The 23,090-nt window shown below is 37.4% G+C and overlaps 1 protein-coding gene across 1 annotated transcript; it reads right to left on the reverse strand.

Moving 5' to 3' along the window:
- Nucleotides 1-13,323: 13,323 nt before the first annotated feature.
- LOC103112300 (olfactory receptor 11H6-like) lies at nucleotides 13,324-14,838 on the reverse strand. Its single transcript, XM_007521704.2, has one exon. The coding sequence runs from the start codon at nucleotides 14,836-14,838 to the stop codon at nucleotides 13,870-13,872; it is 969 nt and encodes a 322-aa protein (XP_007521766.2). The 3' UTR covers nucleotides 13,324-13,869.
- Between the last annotated feature and the right edge of the window lie 8,252 nt (nucleotides 14,839-23,090).

The following is a 23,090-nucleotide window of genomic DNA, read 5'->3' on the forward strand; positions in this document are numbered from 1 at the left end:
ATCATATCTTCTTTGGAAGCTATTTTTATATTACAAAGATTGTCTTTTGTTCTTTAGATATTATTATGCCCCGTTTATGTAGGACTTAGGTCTCAGTCATTACAATCAATTAATTGTTGCTTAGAGAAAGGCTATTAATAAAGAATCTGTTTCAAATCACTACTGAGACTTTCCCTTCTTACTTTGAATTTTTCTTGAGAGTAGTAATCATACAATGCCAGTGTTTAGAGCAAATCTTGTATGTACAGAAAACATAGTAACAAAAGTGACATATGATGAACATTTTGTTGCTAAACATTCAATTCACATTAAAATAGTACTCATTATGCTAGTGGGACTGAAAAACAATATACATGAAAATGTATCTGGAAGGTGAAATATGCCATTTTTGTCTAGCTACTGAGCAACAAATCACATCAAACCAAATAACTTCCTCAGAAATTTATCTGTTAATATACATTCCCACTTGAATTCATAATATGCTTTGTACATAACTCTTATTTATCTTTCAGAGGAATACATAAACTAAGTAAAAAAAATATTCCCTAGAATTTTGGGAAACAAGAAATTAGGCCTTATTTTCAGGCGTATTTATTTATTTTTGCCGTGTTTAATAAAATATTTTAATTATTCTGAAAGATAAGAGGAATGTGCTTCATTTAAAATTATTGTTTGCAAAAACAGGAGAACATATGTCATACACTTTCTACTTACTCCTTGGATGAATACTGAGAAAATCAGAGGTGGAAAAGAAACTATTTTTCTATAGAGCTGAAGACATGTGTTGCACTTCCAAGATACTGGATGACCCAGTTTTACTCTCTCGTTGATTGCAATGAGTTACAAAAGATACTTTCTCCCAACTTGAAGCAGACGCTTTCTGGTCAAATGTCCAGATTAAATATGCTTATTGTCTTACATCACAACCTTTTGGGATATGGGTCCTTCTCTCTAGAGTATTTGATCATACTTATTCAGAAAGAGAGATGATGTTTAAATTGCATTTACTTATAGTTAGATCCTATGTTTTCATATTCCTCAAGTAATAGTGAAGACATAAAAGTGAATTCTAGTATTTTCTTTTTCCTTAGTGTTCATATAGTATTGAAGGTTGCAATGGAATAATTAGATATTAGAACGTGTTGTCGTATCTATACTGGGAAGCTCTAGCAGTAGATTTTATTTTTTAAGATATTTATTTATTGGATAGAGATAGAGAAAAATTGAGAGTAAAGTGGGGAGGAAGAGAAAACAAATAGGTGAGATGATAAAGGTGTTAACTAATCTGTGTTGATAATTTCACTATGCATATCTGTGTAAAATCATGATATGATAATCTTGTTCAGTGTTATATGTCAATTATATCTCAGTAACTCTGGAGAAAAGAATTGGAAGCTCAAAAAATCAATTTGTTTGATTGACATTGTTATTTCATAAATGTTAATTGAATTTCTACTAAATGGCAATCACTACTCCAGATTCTTATGATGTTATAGTAAACAACTAAGAATTTTCCTGTCCTCAGAGTACCTACATTCCACTGATAGAAGGTGAAATAAAAACATAAAGATGATCATGCAGTATATTAGACAGTAACTTAGAGAAAGGAAGTATGGAGTGGGCAGCCTACATAAAAATGGGTGATTATGCTTTTTTTTTTTAATTGCCACCAGGGTTATTGCTGGGGCATGGTGTCTTTACTAAGAATATACTGCTCACAGCAGCTATTTTTTCCTTTTTTTTTTTCTTTCTATTTTATCTGATAGGACAGACAGAAATTCAAAGGGGAGGGGAGATAGAAACAGAGATAGAGGCGATAGAGATACATAGATAGACAGACAGAAAGAGAGAAAGACAGACAACTGCAAACCTGTTGATGCTGACAAGACTTCCCTGGACAGAGGACCCCACCAATGTGTCCTGGAGCTCCACTTTCCCAGAGCCCTGCCCCACTAGGGAAAGAGAGAGATAGGCTGGGAGTATGGATCAACCAGTCAACGCCCATGTTCAGTGGGGAAGCAATTACAGAAGCCAGACCTTCCATTGCAACCCATAATGTCCCTGGGTCCATACTCCCAGAGGGATAAAGAATAGGAAAGATATCATGGGAGGGGATGGGATACGGAGATCTGGTGGTGGGAATTGTGTGGAGTTGTACCCCACTTATCCTATGGTTTTGTCAATGTTTCCTTTATATATATAAAAAAAATAATGTGAAGGCACATCATTCTGGGTCTCTCAAAAACTTTAATTTTTCATCCTAAAATAGCTTCAAGGGAAGGTATTTAAAATGGTGAAATAAAGTAATCTGATTTAAGGATAAAAAAAAATTCCAAATGTTGAACACACAAGTATACATATTATAACTACCCAGTTTAGTAAGATATGAAATATGGATATCCATTTAACTATAACTTGAATTAAAGAAATAGAACACTATGTAATACATCAGTATCTCTTCTGGCCTTTCTTGTTATCACTTATTTTCCAAAGCTATTTCCTTTTTGATCATTTTATCTGATAATAAAAATCATTTTTGATGAAACACTGACTATATAGGGCTGCTTTTGTCAGAGAGGTACAGTTCCACATCTCCCCAAGATGAATGTCAGCACCTCACCCTCCACCAATCCTTTATCTTTCTCCACCACAGGACACTAGATCCCTAACCATCCCTGCCCCCATTTGAGTATCAGGATCTTCTGTGAAAGAACACAGTCTCCATATTAATGTTGTTACTATTATTTAAACCAGAGCACTGCTCAGCTCTTACTATGGTGGTGTTTGGGATTAAAACTAGGACTTTGTTTCTTGTTTATTAAACAATTTATCCTGACATTCCACACCTGACGTCTCTGGACAGTCTGAAGTGAAGCATGCTAAGGTAGTACTGGTTGCATTGATTAGGTTGGGATCAGTGGATGCAATATCATTTGGTATGAATTGAGAAAAACATGCAGGAAAGTGAGCCCCACCCTAGAGGTTCCAGGACTGGGGGAAATATAGGCTCTATAGAGGAAGTGGGAGGTTCCTGCTGTCTTAGGGTTTAAGAAGGCAATAGATAGTTATTGTTGTAATCAAATTATTTGGCAGTTGGGTTACATTTGAAAACCCCTTTGTTAGGATTTGCTGTATTATACACAATGTCACCATAATATATGTCCTTTGACCTTATTTGTATATAGCTGTGCTTCTGGCCTTCTTAAACCTTTATGTCTTTTATGTTGTCTAGACTAGGGAAGTTCTCATCTATTTTGTCCTGTAGAATGCTTTCTTCCCCTCCCTCTCTTTCTTCCTCTGGTAGGCCTGTAATGTATAGATTGTTTCTTTTGAAGTCATCCCATCTGTCTCTGTTGTTGTTTTCAGTATCTCTTAATCTCTTTTTGAGATCTCTTCTTTTTTATTTAATTTTTTATTTTTAAGTAGGAAGCATTGACTAAACCATAGGATAAGAGGGGTATAACTTCACACAATTCCCACCACCAGAACTCTTTATCCCCTCCCTTCTCCTGATAGAAATCTCTTACTTCTTATGTAGTTTTCTGTAATTTGTTATCCGTCTTGCTAATTTTGTTTTCTGACTCATTTATTGTATTTTATTTCCCCCATGCTTTTTTTTCTGTAGTTCATCTATTTTGTTACCCTGTTCTGATAATGTTTTAGCTTGTTCAGTTAGTTGTGGTCTTAGCTCAGCTATTTCAGTTTTCAGTTCTCTATCTTCAGATAACTAGTATTCTCTTCTAGAGTCTCGTTTGTTGTTTCCCCATTTCTGATAAATATACCTCAAAATTCTTTTTTTTAAATATTTATTTATTTATTCCCTTTTGTTGCCCTTGTTGACCTCAAAATTCTTTCCTCACTCCTGTTATTAATTCCTTAACTAGCATTTGAATGTTAACCTCATTGTTTTGTGTTTCAACTTTTAGGGGCTTTTAGCTGGACTTTTGTCCTGATTAATTTATCCAATATTTCTTCCTGGTTTACCCATTCTGTATAGCATGTTATAAGATCTGTCTCTCAGTACTTTTCAAATTACTGATTACTGTTACCTAGATTGACTTGTGTCTAAGTAAGGTATTTAAAGAGATCACAGCTGTGGAAATTAATAATTGTTTCAATATTATCTCAGTCACTGAACTGAAGCACAGTGGCTATTAAAGCCACTTTTGTTCTTTTTCTTCCTTGTAGTCTATGGAAGCCTGAGGGATTTTTAATTATAAGTAGGCTTCTTAACTTAATCACTCACTTCTGATCAAGAGATAAATCAGGGTGAGGAAGAGATAACACAGTGGCTATGAAACTTCCACAGTCTGAGGATACAAAGCACTGGGCTCAATTCAGCTGCTCTTCCAGCAGCCAGAGTCAAGCTGGAAGTACTTAGCCCTGTGAATTTCCAAACAAGTCTTGTTTATACTCTGTTGCTGTGGTAGTTATTCACCATGTTTTCCTAATTCATCAGGAGAACAACGTGGAAAGATTCTCACTATAAGCCCCACCTCTAGCCCACCATGGTATAGATCTTCTACTGAGTTTCCCGATCAGTTATCTGTCCCCCAATGCCAGCATGGGGCCTCCTGGCTTCTGCTCTAGCTTCTGAGGGGCAGTAGCAATTGAGACTTACAGTTGCATCTGGTGAGCCTTAGGGAAGTCCGTTCCTCCTTTCAGCAGTCTTTTTGTTGGTAAAACAGACTGAAGGTGGTGCCTCAACCAGTAAACTGCCAGACTGTTACCAGCTTCTTGGGAGTATATACAGGCTTTAGCCCCAGGAATCTCTCCTTAGGCTCCTCTCTGTCCATGAGCCACATAGTTTTGCACTCATAGGTGATTTGGTGGGTTCCCAAAGTTGTTCCTAAAGTCGTTCTGTCTTGTTGTGGTCCCAGGTGGTTGGTCTCCTTTGATATTCCTAATTGACTAGGCAGAGGTGAGGAGAAGAGAGAAGAGGAAAGGAGAAGAGAGAAACACAGCTGCTGCTGCCCCACCTCCAAAAGTCCTTCTAGTCCTTTTTCCAACTATGACACCATCTACCCAGACAATAACCTGGGTCCACCTGCATATTACATATTGCATATGTCAGGTCCAGGCAGAAACTAGTAAAGTCATGGGCCCTCTGGAATATACCTAAAACAGACCTACTAGCTTTTTCCAGAATGGAGAATCTTTATCTGCAATATTCATGCCTTTAGGTTCATGATTAGTCAACAATTTGTTCTGCATTATATCTTAACTCTTTTTCAGCCACCAGGTTCCAGATGATACCATTATGCCAACCTGATTTCCCTGGGCAGAAGACCCCACCAATGTGTCCTGGAGCCCTGCCTTTCCAGATCCCTGTCCCACTAGGGAAAGAGAGAGACAGGCTAAGAGTATGGACCAATCTGCCAATACCTGTGTTCAGCAGAGAAGCAGTTATAGAAGCCAGATCTTCCCCCTTCTGCACTCTACAATAATCCTGGGTCCATACTCCCAGAGGGATAAAGAATAGGGAAGCTATCAAGGGAGGGCATTGGATATGGAGTTCTGAGGGTGGGAAATGTGTGGAAATGTACCCCTCTTATCCTCTGGTCTTGTCAATGTTTCCATTTTATAATAAAAAAATCAATCCCTCACAACATTTTGGTGACATAAGTTCTTTGATCAGAATCTAAAGGTTTGTTTGCACTTGATTTTCTATGTTCCCTTACTTTTTTTTTCTTTATATTCTTCAGATAAGTGGGTTCATTTGGTATTTGTTTTTCTCATTCTGAGTTATGTTGTTGATCATGATTTACACCAGTTTTACCCATATTTCAGCAAGAAATTATATTTCATATTTCCTAACTGAGTAGTGTTTCATTGTGTACACATGGCATACTTTCCTACATGACTCCCATGTTTCTCTGTGCTTGGGTTGTTCATATACCATGGCTATCATCAGTAGTGCAGCAAAGAACATATGTGTGCTATATATTTTTGTGTTCTTAAGACAGATACAGCTAGTTGAATTTTTTTTTAAGATAATCTTATTGGGGGAAGCAATGGTTGCAGCACATGGGTACAATTACTCATCTCCTTGTGATACATATCTACATGTTGGTCTGCTTCTAAGACCCTTTCTGTTGCATTGCTTAATGCTGTGGTCTATTTACATAATCACTGCTTTACCTGAGAACTTCCCTGCCTACAGAGCACTGGTTTAATCCCACTGGTTCAAACTCTCTTTTTGCTCCGCCCCCTCTCCTAGTCACACCCTGTTTTTACACCCTACCACTTCCTTCCTGGAGAGTATAAATGCAGATGAATAAAGCCAGCATTGCATTGCATTGCATCCCAGCTCAGCCATGAGTCCCTGGTCGTCTCTCTCCTGCCTGTGAAGCCTGCCCGGCATCTGGCACCTGAACAGGGAACAGCATCTACAAAACATTCTCATACCCAATTTAGATCCTTTCCACCTTCATGCATCAAGATCCCCATCCTCTCATGAGTCCTCTCTCTGCCCTTCTTCCCAGAGTCCTTTGTTTTGGGTGCAATATACCAAACCCAGCCGGAGTTTTACTTTGTGTTTTTTCCCCATTGTTCTTATTTCTTAAGCTCTGTTTATGAGTGAGATCACTTGGTAGTCATCTTTCTCTTTTTGGTTTATCTCTCTTAACATTATTCCTTCCAAGGAGATGACTTCATCATTTTTAACAGCTGAGTCATATATATATGGTATATATATATATATACCAAAGCTTTATTAGCCACTCATCTGTCATGAGGAGCCTCCAGATTTGGATTGAGGTCTGATCCAATACATTCCCCACCAACAGTTTGAAAGGATTTCTTTTTCTTCATATGGCTTTTGTTTTTCCTATAGTTGCTGATGTAGACTTTTCTCCCAGTTTTGAGGTGGTATATTATAGTTGTCTTGAATTGAGTTCCTAATAATAAATAATGTTGAGAACTTTTTTTCATAGTTCTGCTAGTCCCTGTATATATTCTTTGGTGAATTATCATTTCAGAGATTCTCATATTTTTTAAATGTGATTGTTTTCCCTGAGTTTTACAAATCCTGTGTATATCTTGGTTATTAGCACCTTGTCAGGTATCAAGTACATGAATATTTTTCACATATTCAGTAGGTTTTCTTATAATTTTATTAATGATTTTATTTGATGTGTGGAAACTTTTTAGTTTCATGTAATCTCACTTGCTTATTTTTGCTATTGCTTTCTTTGCTATTAGAATTGAGTCACCAGGGCTGGGAAGTGGCACACTGGGTTATGCACACGAAGTATGAAACACAAAGCGCTGCTCAAAGACCTTGGTTCAAGCCCCCGGCACCCCCCTGAAGGGGGGTTGCTTCACAAGTGGTAAAGCAGATCTGCAGGAGTCTGTCTTTCCCCCTCTGTAGCTCCACTTCTCCTCTCAATTATCTCTGTTCTTTCTAATAAAAAAAGAATTAAAATACAATAAAAAGGTAAAAAATAGAATTGAATCACTAAAGAGTTCCCAACTTTTTGGCATATGAATTTATGGCAAACAAAGAAAAAATTGTATATTTTTATATAATTATGTATAAAATGTAGCTCAAAATTAGAAATCTTATATTGATTCAAGCCTCAATTATCTCTGGCTTTAAGAAGCAAAGTAAAGAAACAAACGTGGTCTTGTCACTATTTTCATTTTATAAATAAATAAATAAATATACTAAAAACAAACACAGAAAGTGTAAACATACATTTGTGTTTGAATAATTTGCTGTTTATATGTCCTCATTGAATATATTAGACTTAATTTTCTTTATTCTATTACATTTTAGAATAATCTTTATTTTGAAAACAATATAGTGTGCTTACACTTTAAAAGATACATATTGGGGGCCAGGTGGTGGTACGCCTGGTTAAGCACATGTGTTACAATTCACAAGGACTCAAGTTTAAGAAGTTTCACATGTGGTAAAACAGTGCTGCAGGTCTCTGTCTCTTTATATCCCCCATCCTCTCCATTTCTGGCTGTCTCTGTCCAATAAATAAATAAAGATAATTTAAAAATTAAAAAAAGATACACATTGTTTATATATTACAAGTGTTTAATATTGAAAATAGACAAAAGACTCTGCAGTAGTACTATTTTTGATTACTCTGAATATTTTCAGACCTTGAAAGCAATCCTTGTTAAGTGACAAAATTTACATTGTAACCAAAGTCATGTAGAAGATTAATAATCAATAGTTTTAAGATAGCTATTATTTTCCTACTGCATAAGAAATAAGATGAATTGTGAGATTTTCTTTTCCAAGTATCTTAAATAATTTAATTTAAATAATAACTATCACATTATGACAAAATATAAGGCATACTAAGAAAACTTGTGAATAACATGATAGTGAAAAAGCAATGGCTAAAAGAACAATGTTGTATGAGCATTAACAGATGAATGTTCAAATTGCAAAACATATATGTATTTATTTTTAGTATGGAAGGGAAATACATAATATTGTCTGTTTATATTAAGACACTATTTTCCAGAAACATAGGGTGGGGTAAATCTGGTTTGCTAAATGTGTATTTGAAAAACATATGAGAATTTTATTTGACTAGAAATTCAGTATGTGTTAACTGTCTCATGATTCCTGCATCTCTTCTGTTATCTTGTTAATACAAATATATAGTTAAGATCATGGAATCTATAATTCCACTATACTGAGAATTGTTCAGCAACTTAGATAATACATTGTATCAAAGGATGAATGCCATGTGTTAAATATTCGTATGCTCTTCAAAAAATTGTTTATTAAAATGACTCCATCCAAATATGGGGAGAGGATATGAACAGAATACTCATCCAAGAAGAGATCCAAAAGGCCAACAAACACAGGAAAAAAAGGCTCCAAGTCAATGGTTGTCAGGGAAATGCAAATACATATAACAATGAGATAGCATTTCACCCCTGTGAGAATGTCATTCATTAGAAAGGATAACAAATGGTGAAGAGGTTGTGGGTGGGCAAATGGACCTTCCTGCACTGCTGGTAGGAATGTAAATTAGTTCAACCTCTGTGGAGAGACATCAGGAGAACTCTCAGAAGGCTAGAAGTGACCCTCCTGGGGATATATATCCTAAGGAATCAAACACAGTCATCCAAAAAGATATGTGTATACTTATGTTCATAGCAGACCAATTTATAATAGCTGAAACTTAGCATCAACCCAGGTGTCCAATAATAGATGAGTGGCTGAGTAAGTTGTGGTATATACACAACGGAATACTACTCAGCTATTAAAAATAGTGAATTTACCTTCTTCACCTCATCTTGGATGGAGCTTGAAGGAACCATGCTAAGTGAGAAAATGGTTTATCTCTGGTGAAAGAGAAGGATGAATATGGGATGATCTCACTCATAAAAAGTTTTTGAGAAGTAAGAACAGAAAGGAAAACACAAAGAAGAACTTGGACTGGGATTGATGTATTGCACCAAAGTTAAAGGCTCTGGGTGGGTGAATTTCATGACCTGGAGCAGGAGTTAGGCTAGGGGGTTAAAGTGTTATTCAGAAAACTGAGAAATTTCACACAACTACTAACTACTGTATTTACTTTCAACTATAAACCATTCATAAATTGGGTCTGGCCTGGCCAATTGTTTCACCAGGCTAATGTGTTATATAGTTTTGTGGGTGACTGAGGTTTGAACCTGGAGAAAGCTTCAGTGCCTTGGTATCTCTTTCTTTTTTCCTATCTATCTATCATCTATCTATCTATCTATCTATCTATCTATCTACCTACCTATCTATCTATCATCTATAATCTATCTATTAGCTACCTGTCAACTCCATCCATTTATTACCTATCTTATCTATCATGTATCTATTTATCATCTATCTATCATCTACCATCTACTATCTGTCATCTATCATGTATCTATCCAGTCTTCAAGTCTGTCAGGAGCTGTGAAACCCCAGGAACAACAAAAGAATTAGGTCTGGGCTGAAGATCTGTGCAGACACTTCTCCAAAACAGAAATACAAATGGTGAACATTCCCACCACCAAAGTTCTGAATAAATAAAATGAATAAAAGCACATCATCATTTATTATTAGGGAAATGAAAATAAAAATATTTATTTATTTTAAAATACTCATTAAAATATTTATATATAGACTATTATACATTTATGGTATAATTATGTATGAAAGCAAATGATTATTATAAAATATGCATCACAGAAAGTTATAAAATATCATTTATCAGTAATTCTATTGTGCATAATCATTGATAATATTTACAGATTAAAAACCTACACCATTTTGCATAACTAGATTTTCTAATTATTAACATATATTCCACAAAATGAAATAAATCATGATAGCTTTTTATCTTGATTTTAAATGTAAGAGTGATATGAACTTTTCTATGTTATTATTTCTATGTTATTAATATATAGTTCCATATTTTAATGGCAAAATAGTATTTATCTTAACATGATATTGTAAAATATTTTTTAAAATTTTATTAGTGATTTAATATTGATTTAAAAATTACATGTCAAAAGGGGTATAAATCCACTCTATTTCCACCACCAGGGTTCTCAATCTTTAGTTGCTCCACTGCAAGCCACCAGATGGGCGAGCCATCATCTCTACAACTATCTGTCTACATTTATGCATAATTGTCCCATTTTTCTTCCTGATCTAATACTCTCTTCCCTGCCAAGCCCTCCATGACATTACTACCTCCATGTCCCTCTCCTTTTCCTTCTCTCTCTGGGAGCTGATGCAGCTGGAGTTCAGAGTCCTCTTATTTTCTTTTTCCTATCTCTTATCCCTCAATGGGAGTATGGATCAAGGTTGTTTTTGGAGGAGCAGAAGGTGGGAATTCTGGCTTCTGTAATTGCTTCTCTGCTGGCTGTGGGCGTTGGCAGGTCAATCCATACCTCCAACCTGGTAAAACATTTTTTTTCCCTCGGAGCTTCCCAGGGCTTTTTGCACCTTATCTGGCAGACTTTTTTTTTTGTTGTTGTTCTTTTCTTTTTCTTTTCTTTCTTTCTTCCTGTTTTTTTTTTTTTTTTTTTTGCCTCCAGGGTTATTGCTGGGGCTTGGTGCAGGCACCATGAATCCACTGCTCCTGGAGGCCATTCCCCGACCCCCTTTTGTTGCCTTTGTTGTAACCTTGTTATGGTTATTATTGTTGTTGATGATGTTGTTCATTGTTGGATAGGACAGAGAGAAGTGGAGAGAGGAGGAAAAGAAAGACAGAGAGGGGGAGAGAAAGATAGACATCTGCAGACCTGCTTCACCGCCTGTAAAGCAACTCCTCTGCAGGTGGGGAACCGGGATCCTTATGCTGGTCCTTGTGCTTTGCTCCACATGCGCTTAACCCACTGCGCTACCACCCGACCCCTCCTTTTTTAAAATAAGGTAGCTGTGAGAGACAGAGGATTGAACTGATTCACCTCTTGTGAAGTTTCTTATTTGCATACTGTTCCTACATGTTGGCCTGAGGGCTTGAACTCAGGTCCCTATGCATAGCTGTGTGCCCTCTGCAGGTGAGCTATCTTCCCGACTCCTGTAAGTTTTTAAATTCAGAATGTCATATTTAGTCATCATATTTTACTAATAGAAATGAGTAATATTTACAGTTATGAGTCTTCGTTATAGTAGTTTCTTAGTGAGACAAAGAATTGATAGAAAAATATATTAGACTGGTTACACAATAAAATGGCTAAGCAGAAAGACCTTCATGTCTGCGGTACCAAAAGTTCTAGGTTCACAACCCAGTCCTACCAGAAGCCAGGCGTTGTTGGCATGTTTGCTCTGGCACAAAGCCAAACGAAAACAAAACAAAAGAAAACAACCCCAAATACATAATATAACAATAATATAATATGATAATACTATATTATAGTATAATATAGTATTGTATCATATTATGTCATGCATTTTTCACTTTTTGTAGAATAAAATCTTCACCTGAATGAAGAATAAATACATGCTTTCCCTCCCTTAAATGTGTGAGAGAGAGAAAGAGGGAGAGAAACTGAGAGAAGGGGAGACACCTGTAGTGCTGCTCCCACCACTTGTGGATCTCTCCCCCTGCAGGTGGGGGTAAGGGCCTGAAAGCTAGGACTTATGCTTTCTGCCTATAACATGTGTGCTCTCCTGAGTGAACCAGCTGTCAACCCCAAATATATGAATTTTTAACTTGGTTCACACACATGTCAAAGCAGTATACTATCCAAGTGAGCTATTTCACTAGTCCTGAATAACTATCTTCTTAAGGTTTAGGCATCCAATTAGTATTCTCCTCAATGAGGAGTTGTTTCTTTAAACATTTAAGTGCTGATAGAAATCTTTTAATTTTTATACAAATGAATATATATTCATCTTTCTTTATTATAATTTCAGGCTTAATAGCTTTGCAGTTCTTTAAAATGCAAAGCAATTTTTTGTGCCTCCAGGGTTATTGCTGGGGTTTGATACTGGCACTATGAATCCATTGCTCCTGGCAGCCAACTTTTCCATTTTATTGGATAGGACAGAGAGAAATTGAGAGGGGAGCAGGGGATAGAGGAGAGAGAAAGATACACACCTGCAGACCTGCTTCACCACTTGTGAAGAGACCCCCCCTGCAGGTCGGGAGCCAGGGGAGCTCGAGCTCTGATCCTTGTGTGGAGCCTATGTGCTCTTAACTGGGTGCACCACCACCCAGTTCCCTAAAGCACCTTGTTTCTTTTTAAAATATTTTATTTATTCCCTTTTTTTGCCCTTGTCGTTTTATTGTTGTAGTCGTTGTTGTATAGGACAGAGAGAAATGGAGAGAGGAGGGGAAGACAGAGAGGGAGAGAAAGACACCTACAGACCTACTTCACCGCCTGTGGAGCGACACCCCTGCAGGTGGGGATCCAGGGCCTCGAACCCGGGTCCTTACTCAGGGTCCTTGTGCTTTGCTTCACCTGCGCTTAACCCGCTGTGCTACCGCCTGACTCCCCGGCACCTTGTTTCTATGGGTATTATAAAATAAATGTGCTTATACTCACAGATGAAAGTCAGTATTAAGACCATCAGCACTTTAAACTTATACTGAATTGGGTTTGTATAACATTTTAACCTATTCAAAATTTCTCCAGTATAGGATGTCTTCAGTCAATTATTCAGATACTAAACAATGTCAAGTAAAAAAGGCAACCATTTTCTTTTTAGAACTCAGAAGGCTGTTTCTTTCAAGTTTGGCAACATTCTCAGATAGTTTATTTATTTATTTTTAAAGGGAAATCAATTACCAGTGCACCAACTTTGTGGGTCAAATGACTTCTCCAAAGTTAAAATTAATGTTCTGTCAATTAGTATGTTTACAGTGCTAAGAGTCCTTGTTATAGCAGTTTCTTACTGAGATAAAGAATTGATAGAAGAAGATATTAGATTAGTTACATAGTAAAGTGTCTAAGTAGAAAGACCTTCATGTCTGAGGCACCAAGAGTTCCAGGTTCAAACTGCAGTCCTGCCAGAAGCTAGAGGTTGCCATAGGCTTTGGCAGAAAAACAAAACAAAAGAAAAAACATAAAAACAAAACAACTTTGGAGTGGGTGGTGGCATATCTGGCTAAGCATACTCATTACCAACATCAAGGACTCAGGTTAGAGCACCAGTTCCCTACTACAAGGGGCAGGTTTTACAAGTGGTAAAGCAGGTCTGTAGGTATCTACTTTTCTTTCTCTCTCCTCCTCAATTTATCTCTGTCCTATATTAAAAAAAAAAAAAAAACACCCAGAGTGGTGGATTTGTTGTGCAGGCACTGAGCCCCAGCAACAATGCTGGTGGCAATAAAAACAAAAAGAAAGGGGAAAAAGAGAAAAAAAATAACACTCGTGTCTCATTAAGTTGAGTTGAATTTGAGAGGTGGGATTGACTCTCATTTACATTTTATGAACACTTTGTTCAGTCCTGAAGATTTTCCGCAGGGCAGCCTTCATCTCCTTGTTTCGGAGGCTATATATTAGAGGATTGCAGAGAGGTGTTATCACAGAATAAAACAGAGTAATGATTTTTTGCATTTTCTCTGGGTGTCCTGACCTAGGACTAACATACATCATGATTATAGGACCATAAAACAGTGTCACAACTGCCAAATGAGAAGCACAAGTGGAGAAAGCCTTGTGTTTACTTGCTGTGGAGGGCATCTGTAGTATAGCTCGAATCACCAGAAAATAGGTACAAAGGATAAAGATCAAAGTACCAATTATGAAAAAAGCATTGAAAGTCAAGTAAAGGAGCTGAGTGATTATGTCTTCAGAACACGACAGCATCATCAAAGGGACAGGATCACACACAAAGTGGTTGATCATATTTGGGCCACAAAATGGCAACCTTGAAATGAGGACAACTGGAGCTAGGTAGAGCGTGAATCCAAATAACCATCCCAAAATGACAAGACTAATGTAGAGCTGCTTAGTCATGATGCATGGGTAATGCAGAGGACGGCAGATGGCCAAGTACCTGTCAAAGGCCATGGCACAAAGGAAGAAGCCTTCATCATACCCAAAAGAGAAGAAGAAATAGAACTGTGCAAAACAACTTAGGAAGGAGATGGACTTGTTTGTGGACAGGAGGTTGGCCAACATGTTTGGAACAGTTGTGGTGACATAGCACATTTCCAGGAGAGAGAAATTTCCCAGGAGGATGTACATGGGGGTGTGAAGGTGCCTGTCCAACAACACAGAAAAGACAATGAGCCCATTGCCTGTCAGGGTCAGGGTGTATGTTGTTGAGAAGAGCCCAAAGTATAGGAGCTGCATTTCTGGACTGGAGGGAAATCCCAGGAGAATAAAGTGAGTAACAGTGGTGGTGGTTTCTCTGTTAGATGCATTCATTTGCCTGGAAGACATGAAGATGACACTGATAATTGCCCATTTGTGGAGTATGCTATTTCTTCCTGAAAACATCGAACTCCTTTATTTTCTGCTCCAGAAAGTAGTAAATAGGCTTGCATAAGCAACAAGACTATGATATTCAAGACTAAAGCCATAGAACATGCAGTATTTTAATGCTGCAATAGTAGAACAGAGTGAAAACATGACTAGAATACAAACTTTTACTTTACTAAGAATTGTAGACTACTAGGAGTATGAACTTTTTTGATGATGATAATTCATTTTAATATTTTCTATTATCTACTTATCTAGACTGTTGATACATTTATGCACACATGAAGTCCTTTATGCCTAATTTCTTAGAATAACATAAAATAAAATAGCAATAAAATAATGAATCAAGTTACTATTCCATTGTGTGCAATCTTTCATGTTACTTCATGTTTCAAACCAATGTGTAGTATAGAAAACATGCTTCCTTTCTTTTTAGGCAAATTGATCTGCTATAGACTGTAAGAAAGTCTAATTTTTTGCCCTCTACACTGGCCAAATACTTTAATAAATTTCCATGTGAATATATGGATGATTTGTGCCCATTGTTGCAGTTTACCCAAGACAGAGAGCAAGGAGTTTGAGTGATCTTGAACAAGTTGATTCTATACTCTAGACCCATGCTCAAGTTGGCTGTAGGAAATACAGAAAGGTAGATGGGTTTAATATTTTTTGAGGACTTCCTTATTCCTTTATTTACAGTTCTTTCCCACATATTCATTTCTTCCCCTCTTTAGACAAACCTTTACTGTCTTTTAATAGCTGCTGAGCCCTACCTGCATATTTCCTACAATCTGAAACAACTTTTATTTCTTTTCCCATTTCCATCCCAAGTAGTTTTTATTGACTCAGAATACTATTTCCTCAGAAGTTTCCTCAGATCTGTTATACAAGACAAGAAGTTCATTGTAATATATCCATTAAACTTCTCCATTGTGTCAAGCAGCTTTTTACTTTCAGGATAGACAGTTGTGTATATGACTGATATTATTATCAAGAGGTCAACAGTAAATATATAAAACGTATTTGCTGAATTTTTTGTTTTCCCTCTAGTAAATACTTTTAACATTTTAAAAGGAACCAAGGAAACCTTTCCAAAGTGAGAATCTAAGATTTTGACTTAGGGGAGTCTCCACATGCCTTTGATTAGGAGATTGTATCTGGATTCTTCAGCCAGACGGTTTAGATGGTTGATTCTTATATCTGACAATGGAGATGAAACACCACTGCTGTATGTATGGCAGTAAGGATAGAAACAGGAGCCTTAGGCAAGCAAATTCTTCAGTCTACTAGCTAGGTTACTTCCCTGGCTAATGAAGGACTGCTTTCTATAGATTTCATTGCCCTTGGGTTTGTGAATATGCATGTAGTAAATCAGGTCAGCAAAATCTTGATTTTATAAATTGTCTAAAATATGTTAAAAGTCTTCAAAGAAGGCAGGCCAGTGCTAGACCTGGCTAAGGGAATGTATTGCTATGTGCAAGGTTCAAGTCCCTGGTCCCCACATGAAGGGAGAAAGCCTCAAGGTTGACTAAGCAGTGCTGTAGGTGTCTCTGTCTTTATTTACTACTCTATCCCCTTCCCTCTCAGTTTCTCTCTCTCCTCTATCAAAATAAAGTTAAGAAAGGCTTTAAAAATCTTTGAAGAAAGAACTCATTCATAAGTAATTTTGAGGAATCATATCCCCTAATGTTTGAAAACTATTTTTATATTACAAAGAATTGTATTTATTTATTTACTTATTTTATTTTATTGCATACAGGTCATCATTGGGGCTCAGTGCCTTCTCCACGAATCCACTGCTTCTGATTGCCATTAAAAACAATTTTTTTTATTGGATAAGACAGAAAGCAATAATAGAGGAGGGGAAGACAGAGAGGAGGAGAGAAAGACAGACACCTGCACACCTGCTTCACTGCCTGTGAAGCCACCCCCCTGCAGGTGGGGAGCCAAGGCTCGAACTGGGATGCCTGCACAGGTCCTTGTGCTTTATACTATGTGCACTTAACACAGTGCACCACTACCTGGCCCCTTACTTATTTATTTTTTACTAGTGCACTGCTCAACTTTGCTTTGACTTATGGTGGTGGCATGGATTGGAACTAGAATGTCAGGGTCTTAGACATAAAAGTCTCTATGATATCTTCCAGGAACTGTTCTTCTTTAGATACTGTTGTGTCCCATTTTTAGGACTGTAGTATTGGTAATCTAAGTTACATAATTTTGTGAGATAAAGATCATTAACAAAATTACCATTTACACTTACCCTTCTTCCTCTGAATTTTCATTGGGAGTTATAAATATATAATGCCAGAATTTAGAGAGAATCCTGTATGTATAACAAAAATGATAACAAAGGTCATATATGCTGCACATTTTTGAAACTCAATATTTAACTCACATTAAGCCAGGACACACTAAGCTGATGGAAATGAAAAGCAATATACAGGCTTAGCAATGAAGCAACTGTAAAGAAAAATTTTAATATTTTTCTGTATTCACTAAGCAAAAAAAAAAAAAACAACATCGAAGTGACTGCTTCTCTAGCAACTTACTGATGAATATATCTTCACTTGAATTCATAATGTTTTTGTATATATTTATTTTCTATCAGTAGAGGAATTTATAAACTAAGTAAGAAATTTCCTAGAACTCAGAGACACAAAGAATAAATTCCTGTACTAGACTTTATTTCTTCCAGAATTTTAATTTCATGAAATATTAGTAGTATTCTCAAAGAGGAATATACTTCATTTTAAATTATTTTTCACAGAAACTGGAGCACATATTAAATAGTTTCCACTCACTTTTTGCTTGACTTTGGTTGAATGCTGAGAAGGTTGGAGATGCGGAGATAAACTATTATGACATAGAGCAAAAGACATGCAAGTCACATCAAGAAACTGAATGATCCAGTTTGCAATCTCTCATGAACTGCAAGACAGCTGCCTAATTTCTTCCCGCCTCACACAAAAGGAAATCCAAAGGTGAAGTGAGGGCCACACTGGTTAATGAGATGCCTCAGCATTACCACCAGGGAACTGGGCTTTTCCTAGTCCTGTCCTTTTCTCTCTTCTTTCATACTCTTTCTCTCATGGACTGCAAGAAGTAAGTCCTAAAATCTATTTTTTTCTCAACTTCAAAACATGTGTTTGGGATTTGGGGCCTTCTCTTTTGATAATTTTATACTATTTTTTTCAAAAGAGGAAATAATTTTTTAATTTGTACTTAGAACCAGATACAAAGTTTTAGTATTTTCCAAATAATAGTGAACATGTAGCAGTGAGCTCTTTTATTTCCTTCTTCTCCAGTGTCCATATATTAATGAAGGTTGCAAGGGGAGCAATTAAGTAATAATAAAGGTTGTCAAACCAACAAGTAGAAGCACTATCACTAGATTTTGTATGCACACTTTGCAGAAGAAATACTTTTTATCTATCATATATCTGTAGTATAATGATTGTTAGAGATATTTGAGATGCATTTTCTGTAGTGTAAAAAGAATTGGCAGCTTCAGGTTGGGCAGTAGTACTGCCCATACAGTGCACCTTATCTTTCTCAAGGACCTGAGTTCAAGACTCAATCCCTACTTGTAGGGAGGAGGTTCTGTGGAGCAGTGCTGCAGGTATCTCCTTTCCTCTCCTACTCTCTGTCTCTCCTTTCCCTGCTCATTTCTGTTTCTATTTAAAAAGAAAAAAGTGGTTACAAGGAAGTAATGGGTTCATCTTATGGTATCTAGGCCTCAGTAATAACCCTGGTGATGGTTAAAAAAAATTGGCATATTGCCTTTACTGACCTCAGCTAAAGCAATATAACCAGTGGCATCATGACACATTTCACTTTGGATTGTATTCAGAGATGTTGCCTGAGAGGTCAGCCATACAGCCCCAATAATCTGGTGAGACTTTTCCTAACACATGAGTCTACCTAGTTCCATTTCAAATGGCACATTCCCAAACAAAGTTACAGACCCTAGAGATAGACTAGGGCCTAAGGGACACAAGTATCCATAAGTTAGGGGAAACTATATACCTCAAAGTAAAAGTGCTCAATAGTCTCCTGTGATTAGACTTAGACTTATAACTTCAGTAAGCTAGTAAACTGACCTAAAGAAGACACTATGAAGTGTCTAATCAAATATTTACTACTTAGGCCTAGACACCCTCCTCTCCTACTCCTTACTCTGTCACTCCCTCAATGACTTTATTCTTTCAATTAACTACACAAAAGAAAGAGATATCTCCTAATTTCTCCTGATAGTGATAGCATTGTCAGCCCCCCCTTGACAATCTTTAGATTGGCCAAGAGATAGATACACTGGCAAAAGTATATATATCAAGTAAAGGACAGTTACTGTCCCCTATGAAAACCTCTATTATAATCACCAAACAAGTAAAATGCAGCAAAACTTAAGGTTAACTCAGATCCCATTTAAACCCTAGGTCTATTCCCTCCTTAACTTAAAGTCAGATCCCATACAGCTAATACTGGTTGAGATACGTCACAAATGGCATTCAATGATTTAACAACTGGGAAAAAAAAAAACCTAAGCTTGTCAGGACTACATAAATTGGGTAAGGGCAAGAAACAGGTTCATTTTAATACTAGCCTTTTTGTTCATGACGGGGCCACTCCATCATCTGGGACTCTAGTCAGGGAATCCTTGGCTTCTCACATATGCTTGATGGTCTTAGACCTCTAATAGATCTGTCTCCCCACCATCACTGTAGTCTATTGTACCCTTTTACTTTAAGGTATATATTTTCCCTTACAGATACATGTGCACATGTGCCCTAGTCTGGCAAGATACTGGCATACTTTAATGATAACTCTTTAGTCACTATCAGGCCACCCCATCAGCTGGGGCCATAGTAGGGCACAGACTTGAGATCCTGAAACATATATGATGGTCCTAAAACTCAAATAAATCCCTCTCTCCATTGTTACTGGTCATCTCTATCAGGAACAACAAAATAGACCCCTTTGTGGGCCCCCATAGGACCTTGCCCTCAACTTGGATCAACAATGGTAGAGAATGTTCCATCCTCCCTTTGGAGGATGGACAACATACTCTATGCTACACCTGAGGAAGATGGGTCGATACTGGGGAACATGGAATGTTTCTACTCATGACCACAGAATGTGAGCTCAGATCTACAGGGATGCAGAGGTCACATAGGCTCCTAAGCTGAATATGGGACCCAGACCAAATCAAATCGATGGGGTTTACAGTCAACAATATTTATGCCCATTTCCCATATTTGGGAGTTATTCGCTTCCCTGATCCAGCTTTCTGTTCCTTTTCCAGCCATAACATCATCCCCCAGACAATAACTTGGATCCACCTGCGATTATCAGATTTCAGGCTCAGGGGCAAAAAGAAAAAAAGGGGGGGGGGAACTAGTATAGCCACAGGCCCTTTGGAATATAACTAAAATACACCTACTAGCTTTCTACAAAATGGAGGACCCCCCCCCCAACTCTTCATCAGCACTATTCCAGACTTTAGGTTCATGATTGTTCAACAATTTGTCTGGCTTTGTATGTTAACTCTCTTTTCAGCCACCAGGCTCCAGGTGCTACTATGATGTTGACCAGACTTCCCTGGACAGACAACCCCACCAACGTGTCCTGGAAATCTGCTTCCCCAGAGCCCCAACCTACTAGGAAAGAGAGAGGCAGGCTAGGAGTATGGATCGACCTGTCAATGCCCATGTTCAGTGGGGAAGCAGTTACAGAAGCCAGACCTTCCACCTTCTGCATCCCACAATGACCTTGGGTTCATACTCCCAGAGACTTAAAGAATAGGAAAGCTATCAGGGGAGGGGATGGGATATAGAGATCTGGTGGTGGGAATTGTGTGGAGTTGTACCCCTCTTATCCTACGGTTTTGTCAATGTTTCCTTTTTATAAAGAAAAAAAAAACAACATGTGCCCTAGTCTATAGTTAGGTTCTTTGTTAGGAAAGAAGTTCCATCTGAAATGGAACTAAAGAGTCCTACGAGCTAGGAAAGATTTCACCAGGGTATTGGAGCTGGAGTGTTGACATTGCAGGCCTGGCATGTCAGGACACAGTCCGAAGAGAAACATGTCAAGATGGCACTGGTTGTTTCGATTTTGTTGAGATAAGCAGATGCAGTATGGATCAAGGGAAGCATGAAGGAAAATGAGCAAAGCCCCAGAGGTTCCAGGACAGAGAAAAATATGGTTTTTTTAGAGAATGAGCAAGGTTTCTTGCTGTCCTAGAGTTTAAGAAGGCAACAGATAATTATTATTATTATAGCCAAGTTATTTAGAAGCTTGGCTTACTTTGAAAATCCCATGGTTAGAGTTTATAGCACCATACAAGACCTTTATGTTATTTAATGCTATTTACAAATAACTATATCTTATATACTGACCAGACCAGTTGCTTCTGGTCTCCTTTGTCTAATATTACAGGTGATTTAATATTTCAAAAAAGTTATTATTAGAAATGCATTAACAATTTAAACCCAGTGTTAAAATTCAATCATCTTACTAATTTGAAATATTAAGTGATTATATTGAAGGATTATATACTCAGAAATGATGTCTATGCATTAAGAAGCTTGAGACATTCAATCTACTTTTCTCCTCTCAGATTGATTAAATAGTGATTTATAAGACTGTAAGTTAATATGTGTATATATTAACACCATTCCCACTACCAAAGGTCTGTGTCCTTACGCTGACCTCCTACAGTGGAGCTGAAAAATCTACGCTCGCCCATCAGAGTTTTTTACTTTGGTGTAATACTCCAAACTTAGTCAAATTCTGCTTTGCATTTCCCCTTCTGTTTTTCTTTCTCAGTTTCTGTTTATGAGTGTGATCTTCCACATCTTCTCTCTATTTCTTTAATTTTTTGGTTGAAATTTAGCTTAAAAATTCCAAGTGAATTTTGTTTTTTCATTTATTTGCTTCTTTTAATTCCACAAATAAGTGAAAACATTTGATCATTGTTTTTTTCTTTCTGGTTTTTTCTGCTCTCCATAATCAACCTCAAGCTCTTCTTTTTAAAAAATTTTTTATATATACTTATTTATTTATTTTCCCTTTTGTTGCCCTTGTTGTTTAAGGTTGTTGTGGTTATTGATGTCATTGTTGTTGGATAGGACAGGAAGAAAGAGGGGGAGAGAAAGACAGACACCTGCAGACCTGTTTCACTGCCTGAGAAGCAACTCCCCTGCAGGTGGGGAACCTGGGGCTCGAACCGGGATCCTTAAGCCGGTCCTTGTGCTTTGTGCCACCTGTGCTTAACCCGCTGCGTTACCACCCGACTCCTGTCCATAATCAACCTCAAATTCTATCTATGTTGTTCAAAGGGAAAGATTTTTTTCTTTTAATTTATTTATAAAAAGGCAACATTAACAAAACCATAGGATTAGAGGGGTACAACTCCACACAATTCCCACTACCAGAACTCTGTATCCTATCCCCTCCCTTCCCCTGATAGCTTTCCTATTCTTTAACCCTCTGGGAGTATGGACTGAAGGTCACTGTGGGAAGCAGAAGGTGGAAGGTCTGTCTTCTGTAATTGCTTCCCCGCTGAACATGGGCATTGACAGGTCGATCCATACTCCCAGCCTGCCTCTCTCTTTCCCTAGTGGGGCGGGGTTCTGGGTAAGATTTTTAGTCTTTTTTAATAGTTGAGTAGTGTCTCATTGAGTGCATATACTACATACTCCTCACACAGTATTTTTATGGACTTTCAGTTTTTTCCAATGTCTTTGCTACTCCATATCATGCTGCAATAAATGTAATTATGCATGTATCTTTTCAAATTAACTTTTTCCTATTCATATGATAAAAAACTAAAAGTGGGACAGGGTATAATATAGTAGGCAAGTGAACACATGTCTTCTTTCCATTCTGTTTGATCAGAGTTTTGACCTTGATTACACCGTTGTCAACTCTGTTGATTACACAGAGTTATAGTCTTATTACTATTATTATTTTTTGAAGAATAGACATACTGTTCTATATCAGAGGAAGAGATAAAGGAAAGTTGGAGGAGTAGGAAGAGGGGTCAATTTGATTGTGATGAATGTGTACTATGACATATAATTGGGTGTCAGCAGTAGGGCCTCAGCAGTAGGGCCTCGGGTTAAGTGCACATGGTGCAAGGCGCAAGGACTGGAATAAGGATGCCAGTTTGAGTCCCCGGCTCCCCACCTGCAAGGTTCTGTAGAAAATTT

Source organism: Erinaceus europaeus, chromosome 16, assembly GCF_950295315.1.
Source record: "Erinaceus europaeus chromosome 16, mEriEur2.1, whole genome shotgun sequence".
Taxonomy (NCBI): Eukaryota; Metazoa; Chordata; class Mammalia; order Eulipotyphla; family Erinaceidae; genus Erinaceus; species Erinaceus europaeus.

Bases quoted from the DNA above. Each gene is read 5' to 3' on its own strand.
- LOC103112300 (XM_007521704.2), bottom strand. From the start codon at position 14,838: ATGTCTTCCAGGCAAATGAATGCATCTAACAGAGAAACCACCACCACT.